This window comes from Drosophila biarmipes, chromosome 2R (assembly GCF_025231255.1).
Source record: "Drosophila biarmipes strain raj3 chromosome 2R, RU_DBia_V1.1, whole genome shotgun sequence".
NCBI lineage: Eukaryota > Metazoa > Arthropoda > Insecta > Diptera > Drosophilidae > Drosophila > Drosophila biarmipes.
Genome location: NC_066615.1, coordinates 2984598 through 3004934, shown reverse-complemented (window position 1 = coordinate 3004934; position 20337 = coordinate 2984598). Strand labels below are relative to the sequence as shown.

At 44.9% G+C, this 20337-nt stretch overlaps 1 protein-coding gene across 39 annotated transcripts in view; it reads right to left on the bottom strand.

The window, feature by feature from the left end:
- Positions 1–20337, bottom strand: part of LOC108029356 (dystonin) — a 76505-nt gene that overhangs the window by 18732 nt on the left and 37436 nt on the right. For 15 of the 39 annotated variants that reach the window (XR_007763944.1, XM_044092174.2, XM_044092175.2 and 12 more), the window contains 7 exons: positions 19248–20166; positions 18307–18937; positions 18057–18192; positions 17009–17092; positions 16126–16347; positions 11743–11873; positions 753–11205 (listed from right to left, as the gene is read on the bottom strand). Coding sequence is in view for 38 of the 39 variants with exons in the window: in XM_044092174.2 (XP_043948109.1) it covers positions 753–11205; positions 11743–11873; positions 16126–16347; positions 17009–17092; positions 18057–18192; positions 18307–18937; positions 19248–20166 (12576 nt within the window). In the remaining variant the exon portion in view is untranslated. Of the gene's footprint in view, positions 1–752; positions 11206–11742; positions 11874–12004; positions 12203–14380; positions 14470–16125; positions 16348–17008; positions 17093–18056; positions 18193–18306; positions 18938–19247; positions 20167–20337 lie in introns of those variants that run through there. The other 24 variants (XM_050887359.1, XM_050887356.1, XM_050887357.1 and 21 more) reach the window with 5 other exon arrangements.

Here is a 20337-nt window from a genome sequence, read left to right as displayed (position 1 = left end):
GTCTGATCCTATAAAAGTACTGCCTAGGGTACAATGGGGAATAGGAAAGAGAAAGGACAAGAAGTTTATATGTGCAAGTTCGAATGGTAAGAGATGCGTATGCTAGTGTTATAGACAACTCGATAGAGTATGTATGGAGTACTGAATATGGTGTCCTATTGCCGACGTCATTTCGGTAGAGGAGTATGAGACATAACGCATTGGTCTTCGGCTCGACAAAGCGCGATCGATGGAGAACGATATTTATGGATGCATGTTTGTTGGATGTGATCTGTGATGTACTTGCTGACTCTGATTGCATTATTGTGGCTGCTGTCGCTTGATAACTTAAAGCGATCTCACCGAAAAGTACGATATATAGAACATTAAATTGAATGCCATGCGCTGCAATATAAGAGATTTGCAAAATAAAAATAAATATGATTTGCAAATTAAAATTGCAGAATGCTTTCGTCTAGGAAAGCTCACATCTTAATTAGTCTGATGATACGAAGTTAAGTGGAGACAGAGATAGACAGAAAGAGATGGAAAAACAGCGCGCTGATCAAAATGTCTTAAAAATCGAAATCATATAATATCGATAGTAGAATATATATACTAAACATGCCACGAACAAAGCTTTAATTTTAGAGTTAGAGTAATTTTGCTGTAATTTCTTGCAGTAATTCAGTAATTTTTGCACTCGCAATTTCGGATCGAGATCAGTGGTGATAGAAATTTAAGGAGTGCAGTGGACGTGGGCTGAGACTTACCCTTTGTTCTGCCGGCAGGAGCAAACCCTTCTCGGCGGCCTTTACAAGGTCAATGTTGTTCTTCGGGTCATTGGCGTCGGTCAGGCGACCATCTATGGCGTTGATGAGCCCGCTGCTTATGGCAGCTGCCAGAGGTACGATGACCCCAGTGCTGGGATCACGCACCACCGTTGATGACGGATCCACCAGACCCGAGCCAATGGCCTCAGTCAGCGTAAACTTGCGTCGCCGGATGATGTCCGGATGCATTTGGAAGGGATCAACTAGGCAGCCATTGGTTGGGTTGTACAGGTTGAAGGTAATGGCTTCTAGCAATCCGAATGAACGCTTAGGCGTGCAGATAAGGCCACTCTCGTAGGCCTCTTGCAGAGTGCAAAGCTTCGAGGTTTGAGTGTTGAGCACATTCGCCTTGTTTGCATCCATCAAGCCCTTGCGGAATGCCTCCGGCAAACGGACGAGCTTAGCTTTGGCCAAATCCTTGACCAGGGCGGAATCGGGATCCACAACGCCCACGCTGACGGCCTCCTTTAGCGTGAATACCTTGGGCGTATCGTTGACAGTCAGGGAATCGTTTGCGTTGTCGTCGCTGGCTGATGCGGTTGGCGTACATTCAGATACACATGCTGGCACATAGGTAAGTATAGCGGTATGCAAGTCCAGGCACTTGGACTCGGCTGCCTCATCAAAGGTTATTGGTTTCCGTACATACACAATTAAGGTGGGATCGAAGGCAAAGTATAGCGCCTTTGGATCAACGAGTGTGCGCTTGGTGGTGTCCACGAGACCGCGTTCTAGTGCTATCGGGTATGGCAGGAACTTAATGCTATCGAAATCGCGAATAAGAGCGGTCTTGGGATCGATTATGTTGTAACGAATGGCCTCTTCGAGAGACATTTCACGCGGTTTGCTTATCACAACGCTCATGGGCGCTTGACCTAGTAATTCGACGCTATCCTGACGGCGCACTACATCATTGCGATCGGTTAGTGGTCGTTTAACAGTCACCAAAATTCCACGAGAGAGTGCCACGTCGAAGTTATAAGCTGACTTAGACTTGGGATCAAAAACTCTACCCTTGGACACGTCAATGTCACCATTCTCGATAGCCTCTGTCAGCGGTAGCTCTTTACCGGTGACCTGGTTTTTAAACACGGTCGTCGCGGGATCTATGAAACCCGAATGAATCGATTCGATAAGGTCGAGATACTCCCCGGTTGTCGGATCACAGAACTTGCCTGTATCTGGACGATAAAGTTGCTGGCGTAAGACGAGTTCAAGGCTAAGAAGGCGACGATTGGAGACGATTAAACCTCTGGCTCTAGCTACCTGCAGGTCCAAGTGTTCGCCACCCGCATTATAACAACCCCTTGAGTCATCAATCAAATGTTCCTTTATTGCATTTGCCAGTCGAAGGTACTTTCCCGTCTGGTAGTGTTTGACTAAACTGGAAGATAAGCTAACAACATCCTCCACGCATGCTTCGTTGAGGTCCAGCTTGCGATTTGTAACCGGATGCAGAACCTTGCGTGTGAAAATGTCATAGAAGCCCATGGATAGTAGTTCGTACAAACCAAAGCCGGCGTTCTCAATGTCCACTATCAGACCCAGGCTCAACGCCTCGCCCAGAGCGACAATGCTATTACTTCCCGGCTCCCGAAAGACACCCTCCCTTCTATTAATTATACCATTGCGACATGTCACGCTCAACGTGAACATCTGTTCCGCCTGCTCATCAAAGTAGCACGGCAGGTGAGGATTAATCACAAAACTGCGCATGCTTTCGAGCAGAGTGATCTGGCGACCAGTTCTAGGGTCGCTTAGCTTGCCGGTCCTGTCGTCAAACAGTCCCTGATGGATAGCTCGCTGAATACTGATGGGCGCATTGACATCCATTAGGATTCCAATATCAAAGGCATGCTTGAGGGTCATTGTCTGGTTGTTATACAGTAGATTCGAATTCTGGGCATCAATGATGCCGGTTTCCTTGGCGTGGGTTAAATTCAGCTGCTTAAAAAGACCCGTCTTAAGATCCCTGATCTGCACACTATGCTCGTCCAGTAAATTTGTGTTTAAGGCCTCGGCAAAGTTCAGTTTCTCACCCGACTTGGGGTCAACGAAGTGTCCATCTATCAAGTCGTAAACATTCTTAACCACAGCTTCAATAAGGCGCAACGGCTTTTTCGCTTCGACTAAAACACCTCTATCAAAAGCTTCCTTAAAGTCAATGGAATTGTCATCGGCATCCCTGACCGTACCTTGTTTACTGTCTACTATTCCCGTTTCGGTGGCTAACCCAAATGGAATGATTTGGCCAGAACCCACATTGACGACCGTCGAATCGGGATCGAGGATGCCCCTACGAATGGCACGTTCAGTTGTGAGCTTCTCGCGGGTCACGGTGTTGCTAAACTGTCCTGTCTTGGGATCGTAAAGACCACGGTAAACGGCATCAGGCAGGCTGCGCTTGCGTTTGGGCGGAATGAGAATGCGATTCTCAAGAGCTTCGTGGAGGGACAACTTAGTGGAAGCATACGGATTAATTACATATCCATCAATGGGGTCGATATAACCCTTTGCTATCGCTTCGGTAATTGAAATAATAAATTCTGTCTTTGGGTCCAGCAACACAAGCTCCTCAGGGTTAATAAGCTTTTGAGCAATGGCAGACTTCAGGTCCAGTTTCTTGTCGTCGATGGTGAATTTGGCTGTCGAAGGATCGTAGAGACCACGAAGTAGACAATCGACCAGGGACAGTGGCTTCTTGGTAGTTATAAGATAGCCCTTAACGAAGGCCTCATCGAGACTGATGTTGGGCGAACTTAGTGTTCCACGAACCGTGTCCAGAAGACCTACCTTGGCTGCCTCTTTGCCCGGCAAAATCTTGTCGTGATCAGCATCCTTGACTAACGTCGTCTCCAGCTCTACAAAGCCCATTTCAATAGCTTGCTGGAGAAGGATCTCTTCACCGGTGACAGGATTGAGAACCTTGCCAGTGGTGGGCGAGTAGTATTCACGCTGCAGCAACTCCGAAAGGCTCCAGGTGACACTGTCGGTTTTCAGCAAACGTTGTTGCACACCCACATCGAAAGGCACTAATGTATTGTTCTTGCTGTCTTTAATTTGACCAGTGGCTGGCAGCACTAAATCATCTTCGATGGCGCAATCCAGCTTGACCTCCTTCTTTGTCAAAGTATCCACAATTAATGAGATCTTCGGATCCACCAAACCAATTTCAATAGACTTTTGCACATCGACCTGGTTTTGACTCTCGGAATCGAATAGTTTTCCTGTCTCGGGGTCGTAAAGGCCTTTGCGAACAGCAGCCTCTAGAGAAATGGGTTTGCGGGCACCGGGCACTAGGAAACCCAGCTGAAAGGCCAGCTCCATAGGGATTTCTTTAAGGGTTTGGATGTCTATCACCGTACCAGCCTGCATGTCTACAACTCCCAACTCAATTGCCATACGCAGTGGAATAACCTCACCGCTGACTGGGTCGCGCACCGATATCGACTGGATGTCCAGTTTGCCACTGTTGATGGCCTCAACAATGGAGCAAACTCGACCATCGTCAAGTACCACCTGTCCGGTTTGTGTGTCTATTGATACATTCTCAATGCCTGAATGTAACTGCTCATTGGGTTTCGCACGGATGATCCATTGGCGAGCAATGCATTCAAAGAATTGAATTTTTTTGCCTGTCTTTGGATCGACCATGTGACCGGTGTGCCTGTCCAAAAGGGGACGTTCCAGAGCTGCAGTTAGAATTTCGTATTTGCCTGTACTAAAGTTTTTCACCAAAATGGTTTCTGGGTTAAAAACATTCATGTCAAATACTAACGTATGGAAGGAGATTTTCTGACCATTGCTTGGATCAATAAAGTACTGATTTTCGGGATTGTAAATATTAAGCTTGCCCAAATTTTCGGGCGTTAGTTCGGTGTCCGCGTCCACCAGGTAGAAGACCTGTTGCAGTACAATTAGTTTGTCGTCAACAATCTGCACTTCATCTAATGGACTTAGCTGCTCTTCCTTAAGCAGCTTGGAAACTGTCTGAGACTGTTGTTCTCCATCTACTATCACCTGGCACTCATCAGGGCTAATCAGTTTTTGGGAAATGGCATCGCCAATGGCCAGTGTTCGAGGCACTTCTCGCTTGATAGCTTCATTTATTTGAGCAGGCACGTCGCTTGACTCATCTAAGGAAGTGTTCGCAACTGTTGATGTTGTGATGTTGGAAGTTGATGTGGTGATTTTTGTGATTAATGTGGCTGGAATGTTGGATTTGTCATCCAGGGGCAATTCTTTCACTGTTTTAGTCACCAATTGAGTTGTACATTTTTCTGGTTTGAGTGTTTTTTCTGAAGTTAGAGCATCAGCCAAAGCCTTGCCAGCGAGGACGGGCGCTCCCACAAGTGCGACAGCGCCTAACTTGGCAGCATCCCTGATGTTCTGCAGAATGTTGCTGCTACTCTCAGCCCCTTGCGAACTTTGCTCTTTCGCGATTAAATCAACTATTGATTTATGCTTATCCGAAGCATGCTTAGGTAGAACATTACTCTCAAGATCACTTAAGAGTTGTGGCTTTTCTTGACTGAGGACAGTTGTCTTTGTGGTCCCTAATTTAGTTGTCTGAGAAGTTTCAATAGGTAATGTTGAAATAGATTGTATTGGCTCGTAACATGGCGAATGAATGTCTGTGTGTTCTGACTTACTATCCTCACCGCTAGTTGTCTGTAATGTCTCAGAAGGCTGAGCTTGAAAAAGTTGTACCACCTCCTCCGCAACCGGTTTCTCGAGAGGCAGGTTCTCCTCACTGCCTATGGTAGTTGTGCTAATAGTTGTTGTTGTTGCTGATGATTCTGTAATAACAGGGTCTTCTATGGTCACAGTGCTTTCAGTGAGCACTGTTGTACTTCTGTTTTCAGGCTTAGAAGAATCATCAGTGATTTCAAATGGCAAACCCTTGTTGGGTGGCTCGTCGACGTCTGGTTCCTTCACTTTCAGATCAAAAATCTTGTCAGGTTTGCTAGTCATACTACCTTCCTCAGTGATCGGTTTCTCCTCAATTGTATTTACAGTTGTTGTAATAGTTGTTAAAGTTTGAGAAGTTGTAATAGGATTTATTTCGGTTTCTGTAGTTGAGGTGTCAGTAAAATGTTCAAGAAATGGTGCAAGTGGAGCTGTGAAGAGTGGCTCGATCTCTAAATTCATTTCTTTTTTGACAGTTCTTGTTTTGGGTTCTGGTTTTGTATGGTTTGGGTGCGGTTCGGGAGAAGGTTCTCTTTCAGTATTCGGTGCATAGTAGGTATCTTTTTCTGTGATCTGGGCTGGCTTTAAAGCCTTTTCTTTTTTCTCTGCCTCGAAAATCAATTCCTCTTTACATGCATTGGGAGATACTTCTCTTAGAGCTAGTTTAGGAGTTCGTTCGTTTTGAACAGTCTTTGGGGATGTCTCCGATTCTTTCGTAATCTTCGGTTCCTCCTTCGTAGGCTCTTCAGAAGGTAATTTAGTTGGAGATATTTTCTCTGGCGAAGAATCTGTCTCCTTATTTGTTACTGTGGTAGTGGTTTCAGTTACTTTAGAAATGTTTGTTGTGTCTTCTGTCACTTTCTTAGATTTCTGACTGACTTCCTTCACCGCATCTACCATTGGACTATCCTTAACAGTGGTGGTGGTTGTAACATCTTCCGTCACAACTGGCTCTTGAATTCCGATTTCTGATGTTGTCTTTGAGGTAATAACTGTTTTAACTGCTGTGGTAGTCAGTGTGCTTGTTGATCCTGCTAAAGGTCCCACTTTTTCTTTTGGTAACTTTTCGGTATCCTCCTGCTGTTTTTCGTTGGCTATAAAGGTGGCAGTTGTGGAGCTAATAAAGTTATTCGTTTCGTCGAGGATATAATCCACGTCACTTGGCACTTGTTGCGGCTGTAGCATATTGTAGCGCTCCTGGTCAATGAAGCTGTTCCGAGGTTGCTCTGGTTTCGGATTGGTCTTGGCATCTTCCGTGGGAGACTTCACAGTCTTGATGAGATTTTTAACGCCACTCACGATCGCTCCTCCGGCCAGTACAGGTGCTGCGATGACTCCGAGTGCCCCCATTTTGGCGGCATCTCTTACATTCTGAAATGTCTTTGACGACTCCTTTTCGGTTCCACTTACATTTGAAACCGGAATTTCCTTGGTGGATTGCGTTGTGCTGACTACTTGCAATTCTTGTTTACATTTGTCCGAACTTACCACCATAGTCTGGGAGCGCTCCTCCAATACTACAGTTTGATCGCTGCTGCTGACTAGTGCGGCCATCGATTCAGGACTTTCTCCCGCCGCCGCCTTGGTTTCTCGAGTTGTGGATTCTTCGCGTAGAATTCCAAGGTCCTTGGCCTCCTCCAAAGTGCAAACTTCTCCAGTGTTAACGTTCTGCACTTCGTTGTTAGAAATAAGAACGTAACCTTGCATCAGCTCAATGGTTTTGGTTGTCACCGTGTGTACCGCACGCACAGTCTCCATTATCTCCGTCTTGGGAATGGGTTTCTGGGTAAACACAAAATCGGAGAGTTTCCTTACTACTAAAATTCCATTTTCCATAGCTTGACGCAGGGGTACACGTTCCCCAGTGGACGGGACTGTCAGCGACTGCGCAGCCACATCGATTATATTTTGCTCCATGGCATCTACTACCTCGATAGCATCTGGTTTCGGTGGGTAGGGAACCGACATTATAAAGTTCTCCTCGATGGCCTGCTTGATGGGAAGTGCTTTTCTCGTACTTGGGTGCAGAACTACACGCTTCGACGGTTCCACAAGGCTCTTTTCCACTGCCACTGGGAATATCATACCCACCGGAGGAATTTTTACTTTGGATTTTAGCTGATCGTAACTCGGATCGAAAAGGTTCGCTTCAAGGGCTTCTGTGATGTTAAGGGTTTTGTTCTTATGGCTGATTGTAGAATCATCAGCATTGACAACGCCCTTGGTGATCGCCTCCTCCAAGGTGCACTTCTCTGGTATAAGCAGTAACGAATGCGGATCCAAAACCTCGCATACTATAGCTTCATGGATGCTCAGCGGATAACCGCTCTCTGGATGGACAATAGTGTGAGTTTGTGGATCTATTAAACCCTGCGCTGCCAGCCGTGGCACAGACAAACTCTTAGCCAACGGCATAAGAATATGATTGGTTTGTTCGGGTTCAAGAACTTTTTGTTCCACCGCTTGCCTCAAATTAAGAACTCGATTGCTTTGAGGATCAACTATTTTTCCACGACGTCCATCAATCAAACCCGTGATTAGAGCTTCACTTATGTTAAGCACCTCACCTTTGGGATTGGTGAAGTTGCTTGTGTTCTCGAGTATCTCATATGTCTCCTCGTCGATAATTCCTTTGCGAAAAGCATCCATTGGCTTCAGAATGACCTTTCGCATTCTCTGCAACACTACCATCTTCTCCTCAACTTTTACCGACTCACTGTCGAAGGATCGCCCGCGATGCAATTGATCACGTGAGACTATACCTCTCTCGTAAGCCACCTCCACAGGTATTTGTTCACCGGTTCGCGGATCGGTAACGAAGCGTACGGTTCTAAGGGCTCCTTCGGCAGCAACCAACGGGGCACCCACGACACTTAATAGGCCCAACTTTGTGGCTGTGATCAGATCCACACGCTGTCCCTCAGAGTCAAGTATAGTGGCGGTCTTGGGTTCGTAAATAGAACGCGCTATCGCCTCCGTTATGGAAATAGCTTGCTTGGTTATAGGATCTACAAACTTTATTAGCTGATCGTCTATCAGTCCCTGGTGGACGGCATCAAAAATGTTTTCAGTGTCCCCGGTTTGCGTGAAGATAACTAAAGCTGTGGAGGGATCATAAATGGCGCCTGGGGCAATTTGCAAAGGCTCTGGAGAAGCGAGCTCTCGCTGGCAGGTGGGAACTTCTACAAACTTGGGCGGAGCATCTTTCAGGGGTGTGGAAACCTCCAGCACATCCGGACTGCTGCTTACCCTAGTGATGCGAAGAATTGTTTTTTGGTTCGTAACTCTCGTGGCTGGGACTGTCTCCAGGATGATCTTACTCTCGTCAATGGCACTGCGCATGCCCTGCACTTGTTTCCTGCTGTTGGTATAGTTGCCATAATTGTCCAGTATAGCACGTTCAAAGGCTGACTGCACAGAGATCTTGTCCCCAGTGTTGGGATCAATTACTGAAACTGATAGATTGTTTATAATCTGATTGTAGATGCACTGCTCAAAGTTGACCAAGCAATCTGTGCCATGCACATGGAAAACTCCTGTATCTGGATTAAACAACCGCTGCTCTATGGCGTCTTTTAGCCGCCAACCCCCTGGAGGCAGCTCTATAATTTGCCGCTCCGTCACGTTTTGTTCGATATAGCTGCTCTTTTCCTTATTTATGAATTCGGAAACCACACGCTGTGGCTTTATAAGTTCTTGAGAAATGGGAATTTCCACTGACTTCTCAACGTACTTGGTATGCTGTGTGTTTAGCTTAATGGGCTCAGCTTCTGGTATGATCTGCTTGGTCACAATGGTGATGGTTGACTTTGTTTTCTTCCTTTTAGTTGGCTCTGGCACAGTTTGGTTGCTGTCAGGGACTAACAAACCGTAGTTAAGAGCCTGCTGCACCGAGTAAATATTGCCTGTTTTAGGATCTTTAAAGAGCTGTCTTTCCTCATCGATGAAACCTTGACGCACTGCTTCCGTAAAGGTGAGCAGCACAGTGTCGCCTGGCTCCTGGGAACCAGCCCTGATTGTCACATAACGATTAATCGTCCGGGTCACGGTCTCCGTGGTCAAAGTAATGTTAAGTAAACTGCTTAAAAGAAGAGCACCCTCTGGAGTAATAAACTTTCGCTCAATCGCGGTATCTAGGGGCACAGTCTCCCCACTCTTGGGATCCAACAGATATCCCGTCTTCGGATCAATCAAATTGTGACAAACCAAGTCAAAGACACTAAGCTCCTTGCCACTGGCATTTTGAACCCCGATGCCGCGGCTGAACATCTCGAATACCTCCTGGCGCACTAAACCCTCGCTTACGGCCACCTCGAGTGGAACTACGCTATCCCTACCAGTCTCTAAGCCGAAACCCGTGCTTTTGCGACGCAAAAGATCGCGCGAGAGGGCCACATTAAAGCTAACATAGTCATTGCTCCTCAGATCCTTAAACCCATCAATATTAAAGATCGATCGCTGCGCCACGGAGCTTATTAAGCCGCGTTCCACCGCTTCCGGAATGCTGATCAATTCTCCTGTCATAAAATCGCGGTACTTGCACTCTGCCGGTAACACGATGCCATCGGCGATGGCCTCCTGAAGGGTGACCAATTCACCCTTACGCTTGGTGATACACTTGAGCAGATTTCCGTCCAGTACACCTACATCGATGGCCTGCATAATGCTTAACTTTTCGCGGCGCATGGGACTCGTGATCTGGGACTGTTTGTCGATCAGGTTCAGGTCGCAGATGTCCTTCAGCGTGTACGGTTTTGCGATTAAATGACGGTTGCGCGCCTCTGCGAAGGTTAACTTCTCCTTGGTCACCTCGTTAACGTACCGACCCGTTTTCGCATTTAAAACGCCCGACTGCAGTGCCTCTTGCAGTGTAATCTTCGTGTCGCGTTTCGCGTCCACCACTTCACGGACACTCGCGTCAATGAGTTGGTTGGCAATGGCCGAGTCCAGACGGAACTTGTCGCCGGAATTGCGATCCGCTATCCAGCCAGTGCCATCGACCAGGCCATGCGCAATCGCATCGCTCAGGCACAGCGCATTCGACTTAATTGTCACCGACTCGTGCCGGATGAGGTAGCCGCGCTCGTAGGCCTCAGCCAGGCTGATCGTCTGGCCCGATTTTACGCGATACAGGCCGGTCTTGGTGTCCACACTCCCCGCGGAAATGGCGTCGGCAATGTTTCGGGGATTTTCGGGGGAACCCAGTTCCCCCGGTGACTCTACGGTGACCGTTTTGTTTACCTTTATACGCTTCTCGGCCGTTTCGTAACCAGATTCCGCTTCGCTAATCTCGCGCTGAATAACCTCCAGGAGCGAAATCTCTCGTCCGCTGGTATCTCGACCGGCACCAGGCCGAAGCAACTGCCCGGCCAGCTGCGTATCGATTAGCCCCTGGTCGACTGCTTGCTCCAGCGTAATGCGACGGTCAGCCACCAACATCTCGCCGGTGCGCACGTCCAGGATGCGATGCTGAATCGCTTCGCCGATGGTTAAAACGCGACCCGTACGCGGATCTCTAATTCCGGCTATATCCAGCACGGAATGGCTACCCACCTGTTGGGAGCGTTTAAGCGTCCGGATTTCGTTAAACTGTATCTGCGACTGGGGCAGGTTAGTGGTGCTACCCTCCTGATTAGCGGCATCCAGGCCATCGCTACTGTAGACGCTTTTCGTAGAGCTTTTCGTTGTCTTTGTTGAACTGAACCTGCAAGAGAAAGAAATCCATTAGCAGGCTTTTAGGGCACGTAAAAGTCGGAGAAAATTCCATTTTGAGTCCTAATGGATCTTGTCTTTCTAAATTCCTCAAATATTCATATTTTAATTCTACTGAATTTTCGTTTGATACAAATTCAAAAACTCACGATAAAACAATTTATATGACTTCGGCAATTAAAAAAATTATTTTTTGGACTAGTCCAGATAACGTAAGTTACTCCGAGTTAGTTTGTGTTAATAAATTAAAAACACAAAACTATGAAAAAGAAATTCATGAGTCACGGCTTTACTTATTATTTTTAACTGTACTTTTTTTTTAAATGTATACAAATTTTTTTAAGTTTTTTAATACTATGAGTTCGGAACACAAAGTATATGTGTAATTTAACCAACTTAAGTTTACAAGCATAAATAAATGATTTGAATTTAAAATATTGATGTAACAAAGCTAGAGCTCTTTATTTAGAGTCTTTCTGGAAAATATTTTTTTAAAGATCTTACACTACATTTTATTTTTAATACTCACTGTGTGGTGCTGTAGGTTGTGGTGTACAGATCTTCTTGGCGCGCAACGTAACCATCGCCAGTTGGCACGCTGCCCGCACTGAAGTCAACCCTAAAGGTCTTGAGCGGTTTCTGTAGACTCTCAGCGTATTGCTAAATGCCAAATGAAAGCGATTTCGGTTAGTAAAGTTAACAACTGTGGGGAAAATTCGGTTTAAGTCGATGGAGTCTTTGCGAGGGTGGCAGAAGGGAAAAGGGAGGAGAGGGGATAGATGGAGCATTACCTGAAACTCGAACGCAAAGTCGTAGTCACTTTCCTCTGCCACTTGGACAGTCGTGGTTTGGGTTTTGGCTTTCGATTTGGTCGCCTTGCGACCTGATCTATGCTGAGGCATGTCTAAGGCTTTCGATTGGTTCAGTTCGACAAAGTCATAGTCAGCAATTGGGGTTTGTTTCGTTGGCTTAGGGACTTCTTGAACACACTGCGCGAGATTAATTTGTGACACAAGCAATTAGATATTTACGAACTACGATTTTAGTGTAGACACGACACGTTAAATTTTCCCGTAGTCTAGTACTAGTTTGTGTTGTGGAATGCGTGAGAGTGATTTGATATGACCGCGAGATAAAGGCACCGGCGATAAAGCAACTAAAAATAAGTTGAAGAGTGTTTTAAGCTGTGAAACAACGATTTACGGTAGTCGTCCCTAGACTTTAAGTGTCCATTGGCTCAACTTTACTCTACTTCCTTTTTTTATTCATTTAATCCATTCATGGGAATTGGTTCTCGGGCCCACACACAGGGATACACTACTATCAACCCCGCAGCACCAAAGCACACAAATCATACAAAACACATACAGTAAAGTAAAAAATAAAAAAAGCGCACACAAAAAGCAAACGAAAAGCCTTTATGAAAATAGAAATGACGCTATACAGGGAGAAGGTCTCAATCGCTCTGCAAATATGTAGTGCAAACACTTTCACGAGGCCCCAACCATAACTCAAGAATTGGGTGATTACCCGGAAAGTGTTCTTCGGTTGTACTGGAATCCGGAGTGGGCTTTATCGGAGGCATCTGGTAATTTAATTTTTATCTTTATTGCCCATTTTATAGCGACCGTGATTCAAAGGAAAATGACTGCCATATGGCTGAAGTTGTAGCCTCAACTGGAAGTTGCATTGACGGTGAAGTCATTGAGTGGAGACTTCACAAAACGATCAACGTTTATGATTTGCATTTTTAAAATAAACAACTAATCTGTTATTACTGATATGCTTTTCAAGGTTCCTCTAGAGTGGGTAAAAAAATCAAATAAATTATAATTAACCAAACATACACAGACACATTGATACAGTAAATACGAGTACGAGAACAATGATGTCATAAGAGAGTCGAATTTTTGATTGTAAATGAAACAAGTTTGTCGGGCGCGAAAAATAGAGCTAGACTGAAGCAGAAAATAAGTCTTCTTAATTTCTAGTAGGGGCTTTAAAGGCAAGCAGATTAAATGATTCTAGGGCCTAATCGACTGTGATGCGCTTAACACTAATATCATGACTAATACGCCACGTTGTGCCGGCTTTTCGTAGGGGTAAAAGTGCAAAAGTAGACAGAGAAAAAGCTCCAACGAGAGCGCGGAGCATGCAGACTGCAGCTCGAATGGACCTCTCCTATGCGACATCACGAAAATAGGCGCCTCCCTTTTGATTCAGTGGAGGCAAAGACCTCGAAACGCTCGCTTTCGTTCCTGATTTATCGTTAGAATGCCGCTAAATATATATATATATATATATATGAGCAGGCATATATATGGCAGGAAAACAAAATCAGCTAGTTTAATCGATAAAATAATAGGGTATGTACAGGGTATTCGTAAAAGAAACACATTCCCACAGTTCCATGTGTTTACCGGGCAACCGATCGCTCAATCCAAAGTATCGCATCATGCCTAATGGATTGAGTCCCATAGATTAGATTAGCGCCCGCCCTGACACTCCCGCGATCTCGGTTGTTGATAGGCTTTCACGCTAGGCACTAAGTAATGGACCTAGAGAATTTCAACATTGTTTTGGTTTTTTACTATAACTGCAGTGCTTGTAGTTTAATGCAACTTTTAATGAGCCCAACTCGCTGAGTCACTACGAAATTTAATTATAAATTTGTATTTTCTTGCGTTTTATGTGTAGCTTTCATTAACACCAAACAGACTGCCGAAAATATCAACATTCCGACTGTGGCGACATGTTCAATGCTATATTAATAATGTATTTCTTTTATTTTCGTTTCACAGTCTTCTATTTGCGTTTTGGTTAGTTTGAGTTGTAGCAGAGCCAGCAAGTGACTTCATTCTGGGCTAGGGTAGAGCTCATTGCGAGAAAAATTGGAACGCGAGCCGGCGGCAACGAATTTAAATGTTTTTTAACAAAATAATAGCCAGCCGATGCGACCCGGTACGCGTTCAATTGAAATTAAGACACCAAGACAGCGACACCGACACTATCCGGCCGTGTATGTGACATCACTCTGCCAATACGGCGGATGAGCAATGTTTTGTACTAGCGTTTGCTTGCATATTTATTTATCACCACTACCACTCATAATTACACGGTCAATTCGTATTCGAATTTTAGATCCGTAGACTTCGCCTTCCAACAACCTGAGGTTTAAAAGGTTTGGGCCTTTGTTAAATTTCGTTCACCGGCAGCAAGGCGGCACACACAGAGGATACGCGACGTTACACAACCACGTCGCTTTTGGTACTGAATGGAGCAGCCCCACTGCGAGAATAAATTCGCCAAGTGGAGAGCGAGCTTTCTGAGAGTCAGAAACACAACTTCCGCCGGGAGGAGCTTTTAATGCCGGCTAGTTTTCCGTGAGTATTCCCCAGCTGTTGCGCCAAAAATTATAAACAATCCATTTACAATAGTCTTAAAAGACGAAAAATGGGTATGGGGAGGGAGGGCGCGAAGCTGGACCCAAATTAAAGTCGAAAACAATACACGGAAGTCAAGAATAAAGTATCAAAAGAAGAGATAAAACCTGTTTGTGCCGCCATCTAACCTTCTAAATAACAAATTTTTCTTTTCAATCTAGTTAGGCCAGCGGTGCTCCAACGTCCGCCCCTGCTATGCATATCAAGTTGAGTTAAAGGCGAAGTGGTAATGGAGCAGTTATGATGTCACTCCATCGCTCGAGGCGAAGGTAACACCATTGAGCACCGAAACAACAATTTCGTATTAGCTGTAATTAGATCACCTACATAGAAAAAAATAAAGAGGGACTTTTTTTTATTAACCTTGAGTGTCATTTGAATTGTAAAAGGTAAACTTGTATGTTATTTTTGAAATCTAAATTTAGTTTTCAAAACAAACAAAATTTAACTACTTCCTCAGTATAGGTTGCCATATTAGATCTCAAAAGATCTGGTACATTTGAAAATTTTAAAGGTTATTAAAGTTCTTCTCTCTACACCTTTACATTTCTATAATTCTATAAGCATTCAGTGCCAGGTAAAAAGATCTGGTTGGTCAATAAAATTCTTAATTAATTTTCTAAGATGGTGCGAGCCAAAAAAAAAAACAAATTTCAAACCTGCTTAACAAAAATAGTCAAATGTGAGGGACAGGAATTTAAAAACAGATAAGTTGACAGATGGCGACAAAGACGTTGATGACGTCCCCTGGCATTGAATTTCGAGTGTATATATAAACCCCTCTGAAAGCTGGGACTTCATTAATATTTATAGATTTCTCCGTCGTCATTATTAATTTCGAATCTGACTCTAATTTGCCTAATTGGTCAGGCACATGACAATATCTAGCGTTTTTTTTTACATTGAAACTCCTGACCTAATACAATACTTATAGATATATCTGATAAATTAAAAAAAAATTACTGCATCAATTGACAACCCAGACAAACAACGGTCACGATGACGGAAAAATAGTTTAATTTTTATAAATTAATCAAGCCGTGATTTATGGCGGCAACATTTCGAGCCATTGAAGGAATGTTTGGTCAACTCGCATTTGACGTGATGTCATTATTTGGCAGCTTCTGCCGTCAGTGTGCACCGGTTCTGAAGGTTAATTTAATAAAAACAACCGCCGGGCACTCGAAGCGGCTTCTTACATAGATACATATAGACAGGCACAGATGGAGAAGAGGCACAATGATACCAGAGAGACGTACGTATTTGCATTTGAAAACTCGAGTTGACTTGCGTGTAGAAAACGAAAGCATATGACTCGTCTGCTGAACTTGAACCCCCTTTTATGATTACGAAACAGTTGAATACTTTCAACCTTACTCCCTCCAGCGCGGTAACCGACATATAAACACACCTCGCAAAGATCCTTCCAAAGGGATAGAGTTTAGGATGAGGTCACCTGGATTACTCACCAGACCATCGCTGCCATTGACTTCGATTGCAGTTTTAAGCCTCTGCGACAGTTGTTCCAGCAATCTGTCGTATTTCGTGTTAAGGTTGTCCAGTCGTTGGCTGTAATACTGTGTGGCCCCCGGATCGATATCCGCCGGCCGAAGATCTCGGCGTGGCGGCGAAAACGACGGACGAGACTCGAGCAGCCAGTCCACAAAGCGTAGGCATTTGCTATCGTAGATCTTCTCGCCGAATTTGAGGTCCCACGTTGACATTGTTGTTTGGTTGGTTGTTTTGTTAATTTCGGTTAAATGTTAGTAATTTTCTTGTGTGTTAAACAAATACGGTTTGTTTTTCAGAAGGTAAGAGTAGATATATTTAGTGCTTTTTATTTTGTTGATTAAACAAGACGAAATTGCTTCTTGTAAAAATTGCTTTTTAATTGGTTGGCTTTGTAAGATTAGGTTTGGTTGGTTTGTTTTTTATTGTTTGTGTTTGAGCTTGTTTGTCAGGCTGTTTCTGTTCAACCCAAGTGTTATTGACGCACCTTTACCCACAAGATAGCTTAGAACTGGAGTTTAGAGTCCGGTAAATGTTTTAAAAAGCATTAAATATATTGAAGGTTTGATAAAGAAACAGCTAAGAGGCGTATAGGGCTACTAAGATTTTTTTTCGGAATTGGAGGATTTTCGGTGTTCGTTCGAAATATCTACAATCTCTCACACAATCATACTTTAGGAGTTGGCACTCGGCCATTAACTGACCTATCGCAACCCAACATTTAATCTTTCGAGTCCTACGAAATACAATTGAAATTCAGATGTCTGGATCCAAAGGCTGCCGGGTTCCGACGGGTCAGTCATCATCAAATCAATCACACAACACAGGCATACAAATTTTTACCTTGGCTTCGCGTATAAGTCGTCCTCCAGCTACGTTGACATTTTCGATTTTTGGTTTTCGTTCGATTGCAGCTCCGAGCAGTTTCTATAGGTTTTGGGGGGTATTTTTTCGGTTTTCGATATTTTCAGCATTTTTAGTTTGTTTTGTTTTTTTTTTAATTTGATCATTTTGTGTTGGTTTATAGTGTGTGATAATTGAATTGTTGTGTGAAAAAGTTTATATTTTTTTTTCGGTAAAAATACAAGAAATTAGACAAAAATACGTATACAATTAGTTTTCAACTACAAATACGATAATACTGGGTGAAATATATGTATATATGTATGTAATATAGAAGCCCATATCATATGATTTAGGCATATTTATAGGTGTACCTTACAAATCTAAGAGGACAATGCTACAAACACAAAACTAATTATGTTTTAAGACTACTACACAAAATTTGGAATCAATTTACTGTGAGGTTGGGCGAGGGGATATCACTAGTGACTACGTATATGGGTATTGTTGTGTAGGTGGTCGAATTGACTACATTTGGAGGTCTGTCTGCTGTGTATATATATGTACATATGGTATGCTTGTGTGGGTGGTGGCCAGCACTACATGTCAAAGTATGCTGTTGGATTAGACAATAACTACCGCTTTAATACGGACAAGGGACCGGAGATTATTACACTCTTTTCAGGGACAGTTTACAAATGGAAATGCGGTACAAAAACAAAACAAAATAGATAGATTTAAAAAATAAAAACATAGGAATACTGAGGCATGTCCAACACCGGAAGGTTTATCCAAAGAAAAAATTAGGAGGAACAACTGTGGGAGTAATCTACTTTGGGCGCGGGTGAATGGCTTATACGGTTTCCATTTATGGGCTAGGTATATATACTTTGTGTTTCCCCCGCGAAGGAGATCTCCAAAAGTGCCCCCCCTGGGTCAGCTAAAACTGAGCAAAACTGTACAAGGATCTGGGCAGGTCTAGAGCTGGAGACTACCTCTTATCGGAATGACAATTTAGTTATTACAGGGGCAATTTCTCTGTACTCACGTCTAGTTCGTACGCCGAAGTGGCAGTGGGCATAGCAGACAGTCGCTCCGTGGTGCCATCCACCCATGATTCCTCCACTTGCACGCTCGACTGGAGATTCTTCATCAACCCAATAGCCGTCTCGCATGAGCGCATTCTGAAAAAGCATTGTGACGCGGTGTTAGAAAGTCAGGTTTATCTCCATATGTGGTCGTCAATGAGGCGACACCCACGCACGAAAATAGACAGCAGGTGGCGCCCATAAACTTACCTTTCGCCCAATTGGTTGCACACCGCACTCCACCGCTTATTGAGACGTTCCACGTTAGAGTGCAGTCGCTTGAGGTCGCCAAGCACTTTGGTGGGCACACCCATGCGCCCCAGCTGATCGGCTGCATCGTTCATCTTGTCCATCTGCGGCTGCTGTTGAGTGATGATGTCCTGCATGTGGTTCAGTTGCTTAAACACCTGCTGCAGCCCCTCGGTCGTCGATGGCAAATCCTGGTGTCTTGCCAACTCGTTCTCTAGCTCGGAAATCACGTGCTCATTGTCCTCTAGGCCAGCCAGAGAGGCCTCAAGCAGCTTCAGGCGGTCTTTGTGCAGACCACTCTGGGTGTTTAGCTCCTTCCACAGCTCCATTAGGTTGTCAAGGCTCTTTTTTAGCACGGGCGTCTTTAAAGCAATAGTACGGAAAGTCTCCTGTAGATGCTTAAGCTCTGGCTCCAAAAGGTTCAACCTGCGCTCATAGTCCGAATGAATCTCAAGCACATGTTCCAGTGAGTCCAGATCGCGTGGCAATGGAGCCAATATAATCTGATCAAGCTCACGGGCCATGTCCTCCAATTTGCTTTTAATAGCAATGCATTCCTCGGTAAAAATGCGACTGGCTTGTTTGCTCTCCTCTGCGAAGAATAGAAAAAAATTAACATTAGTAAGTAAAAGGGGTTGTAAAGATTAGCTGCCAGGACTACCCCTTGATTTGACACTTGCAAAGAGCTTCTTCATTGTTGACTAGGCTTGACAAGACTAAGTCGAATTCCGACTTCCTGATTGCCACTTGCCTCACAGAAAACACGCCAACATTATATTCAATTAGCCTCCATCAATTAAACTTATTGGACAACTGGCGAGCGCAGTCAATTGAAAAGCGAGGCAAAAACTATTTTCTACCCTTCGGCGATCCCGTACTCATACGGATACTCCCACACTCACCTTCGGCGCGGGCTCGCTTCTCGAACTCATCGAACAAGCGATTAACCTCGTCCATTTCTCGGCGCAATCGTCGCAACTGCGGATCGTTGGGGTCGCCCTCGCTTAGCAACTTGTCGGCATCGTCGTTGAGAGCACGCCGGATGGCTGTGCGCTGCTCGGGACCCATAGCCAAGAACTGATCAAAGTCCCAGCCCTTAACCACGCGAATGGTGGCGAAAATCATGTTCTGACGTAGGCGAAGATGCTTTTTCTGCCAGAGGGCCACGGATCGATCGAAAAGTCGCTTTAGGCGCTCGGCGGCATCGATGGCTTCCTGGTCAGGAGGCGGTAGCAGTAGGCAGGCACCGGGAATTGGTCCTTCCTGACCCTTGGCCGTGCGCACGCGCCACTTCACTCTGCCCGAGTTGTCCAGGAGAGTAACAGTCTCACCCTTTTCGATTTGCAGCTGACCCTGCTGTTTATAGGCACAGATGGCCTGAACGGGTCCCTGACGATTCACTGGCTGGCGGCGCTTGTTTAGAGGCACCACTGTCTGAGCCCTTCGCTGCAACGTAGCCACTGTCTCGCCAAAGGCATTCAGCTCCTCGCGCAAATCTTGCATTCCTCTTAGCAATGTTTCACCCTGGTCCAAACCAAAGTCCGACTGCGAAAACTTGCTGTTGAGTATTTCGTCTCGCTTGGCTAACCACTGCTCTGCATCCTTGATCTCTCCAAAGAACTGATGGTACTCCGTGGCGTGTTTTAGATGAACTTCCAAGCAGAGAGTCAGCTGCAGCAGCCAGGCCCACTGCTGTTGCAGGGCTGTCAAATGGGCTTCGATGCACTTGGAGGCCGGATGCTGTTGGTTTAGCAGCGCCTCTCCGCGATCCAGAATAGTTGCAAAGTGCATCTCACGCTTTTCCAGCTCAGACATAAGGTTCTGGGGGAATCATACCAATTTCAATTAGTTAGATTTATTAAACGTATTCGAATAGTGCACTTGGTGGGATGCTTTTTTTGAAATGTACATTTTACAATGGTATTTGAGAACCAATTGTGATCTTACCTCGTCGCCATTACCAAATGCACGCTTGTAATCGGATAGAAGCAC